The sequence below is a fragment of the Budorcas taxicolor genome, chromosome 15, assembly GCF_023091745.1.
Source record: "Budorcas taxicolor isolate Tak-1 chromosome 15, Takin1.1, whole genome shotgun sequence".
In the NCBI taxonomy this organism is placed as follows: Eukaryota; Metazoa; Chordata; class Mammalia; order Artiodactyla; family Bovidae; genus Budorcas; species Budorcas taxicolor.
Window position 1 is genome coordinate 76,089,847 of NC_068924.1, and position 3,046 is coordinate 76,092,892.

General features: G+C 38.6%; 1 protein-coding gene across 1 annotated transcript; it reads right to left on the reverse strand.

Moving 5' to 3' along the window:
• Positions 1-1,770: 1,770 nt before the first annotated feature.
• On the reverse strand, positions 1,771-2,709 carry LOC128061010 (olfactory receptor 4C46-like). Its single transcript, XM_052653371.1, has one exon. The coding sequence runs from the start codon at positions 2,707-2,709 to the stop codon at positions 1,771-1,773; it is 939 nt and encodes a 312-aa protein (XP_052509331.1).
• Positions 2,710-3,046: the final 337 nt, after the last annotated feature.

Consider the following 3,046-nt stretch of genomic DNA (forward strand, 5'->3'; position numbering starts at 1 on the left):
TATGAATAGCTCGTATATATATAAGATAATGAAATCTTGCTGATACAGGAAAAACATCAAGGTAAACTATTTGCTCATATTGCTGATAATTTCAGTTTTCCTTTCTTTCTTTCTCTCAAAAGAAAGAGTAAAAGAAACTGTGATTTCCCTAAACTGTTCACCTAGAATTCTCAGAATCTGAATTAAATAAAGTTAAATAAAGGTAGGAAAAAATTCTCTCAAATACAATGCCTTTTTCCTCTTTTTTTTTTACTGAGATTTTATTTTGCTTTCACCTTTTATTTATTCATTCAGTGTTTATTACTAACCAGAAATTGTGCTACTCTGAAGGTTTTTCCTGTGGTCATGTATAGATGTGAGAGTTGGACTGTGAAGAAGGCTGAGCGCCAAAGAATTGATGCTTTTGAGCTGTGGTGTTGGAGAAGACTCTTGAGAGTCCCTTGGACTGCAATGAGATCCAACGAGTTCATTCTGAAGGAGATTAGCCCTGGGATTTCTTTGGAGGGAATGATGCTAAAGCTGAAACTCCAGTACTTTGGCCACCTCATGCGAAGAATTGACTCACTGGAAAAGACTCTGATGCTGGGAGGGATTGGGGGCAGGAGGAGAAGGGGACGACAGAGGATGAGATGGCTGGATGGCATCAGTGCCTCTATGGACGTAAGTCTGAGTGAACTCTGGGAGATGGTGCATGGACAGGGAGGCCTGGCGTGCTGCGATTCTTGGGGTCGCAAAGAGTCGGACACAACTGAGCAACTGAACTGAACTGAAGAAACTATCATGATATACCAGGAAAGTTTTTTATGGAATATGACCGCATATTTAATAGATAGAAATTCCTATCTGACATCAAGAGTTTCTTTTATCTGAGTCATCACTCTTTTGGATGGTTTTTCAACCTAAGATGGTGACATGAACAATGGTAAGTGCTATGAAACCTACGAGGAAATTTAAAAAAATCATACAATCTCCATTAAACTATTATAAACGGTCAATGGACAACTTTATTATTAAATATATTTATGTTTAATTGGAGGATAATTGTCCTAATGTGTTCGTCAAAACCCAGTATTGTGTTGGGCTTTATAACAATAAAATAGTTACATGTTACAGCTAACAAATCACTATCAACTATGATACATAAAGTGAACAGTTGGCAATGAAAAGTTATTGGATTTTTAGTTACAGTAACAAAATGAAATGTACTGGACACAATTTGTCCAGCATAGTCTCTGTCTCAATAAAAGGTAGTTAGTAATTATTTCCCCTTTCTATCATTTCTTGGCTATCTATGAAGGCAGTTAGGATTTTGGTCAGGGAAATGGGTCTGATTCTGATTACTGACTCTTTGGTATATATGCTTTAATACCTACCATCCCTTTTCCTTCAATTTCACCACTTGTAAAATTGGGATAATAGCAGCGTTATAACAATCTCTTTGTATTGTTAGAGAGATTAGTGGTAAATACCAATCTACTTAGTATTTCTTTCATTTTATTAGATGAAAAATCTATGAATCCACGTACAAGGTTGAAACTAGTAAAAATAAACCCCAATTTGGCAGAATTTAGATTCTAAAGATGGAAAGAATGGTTTTGATATATGTTTTTCTCTTTTTCTGGGAACTTCTTTCTGTTCCCCTCAGTGCAGAATGTATAGTTTGCAGTGACTAATTTACTTCTTTATTCTTTACATACTCCTTGTTGAGATCATCTAAAATACACTTTGACCTTTGTATCAGATGAATTAACGTTCGGCTCTAAAGCACATTTATAAGACACCTGAAGTAACTTTCCTACTACACAATTTCCTAATGGCATTTTCCATCTGGGCATTTCTCAAGGTATAGATTAAGGGATTTAACATGGGAGTTATCACAGTATAAAATACAGCAACTGCTTTATCAACAGGTAAGGTAGCTGCGGGTCTCATGTACACAAATATGCAGGGAACAAAGTATAAGACGACCACTGTGATGTGGGAGATGCAGGTGGAAAGGGCTTTTCGTCTTGCTTCCAAGCTGTAGGCCCTTAGGGAATGCAAGATGACCACATAGGAGACCAGCAGGAGAAGGAAGTTTAAGAGACAGATGAAGCCACTGTTGGCAGCAATGAAGAGCCCTAGAGTGTGGGTATCAGTGCAGGCAAGACTGAGCAAAGGGTTCAGGTCACACATAAAGTGATCTATAACGTTAGGGCCACAGAAGGGTAAGCGGAAGATGAAGAGGATCTGTATGGTTGCGTGAAGAAAGCCTCCCACCCATGACACTCCCACTAGCAGCCCACACACCTGCCAGTTCATGATGCTTGTATAGTGCAAGGGCTTGCAGATGGCCACATAGCGGTCATAGGCCATCACAGTAAGAAGGATGGCTTCTGCACCTCCAAAGAAATGTTCCCCAAAGATTTGGGTCATGCATCCATTAAATAAGATGGTCTTCTTTTCATGGAGTGAATCTACAATCATCTTAGGGGCACACACAGAGGAGTAGCAGGCATCAGTGAAGGATAGATAGGCCAGGAAAAAGTACATGGGCGATCCCAAGGACAGGCTGGCAGTGATGGTGAGCATGATAAGCACATTTCCTATCACAGTGGTGACGTAGATGACAAAGAACACAGCAAATACAATCTTCTGCATCTTTGGATTCTGTGTGAGCCCCAGGAGAACAAACTCTGTCACGTTGTTCCTGCTCTCCATGTGTCTCATGAAATGGTTTACTCACTACCTGAAAGTGAGAGAGTTAATTCTTAGAAAGGCTGATAAGGGCCTGAAAGAGAAAGGGTCCAGGGCCCTGGAGGAGGAGAAAGATATAAACATTTTTTTTTTCTACATTGCTTTGTCTTAGTCACATAAAATGTTCTTTCTTAAACTGAGCTTTTGTGGCAATAATCTTTAAAATTAACTTTGTTTAAGCCCATCTTTTTTTTCTTATACTGAGTTTTTGTGACAATAATTGTTAAAATAAACTTTCTTTAAGCCCAGAACAAATGATTACACAACAAAACATCTCATCTCACTCAAGGGTAGGTTTTTCTTAAGCTCT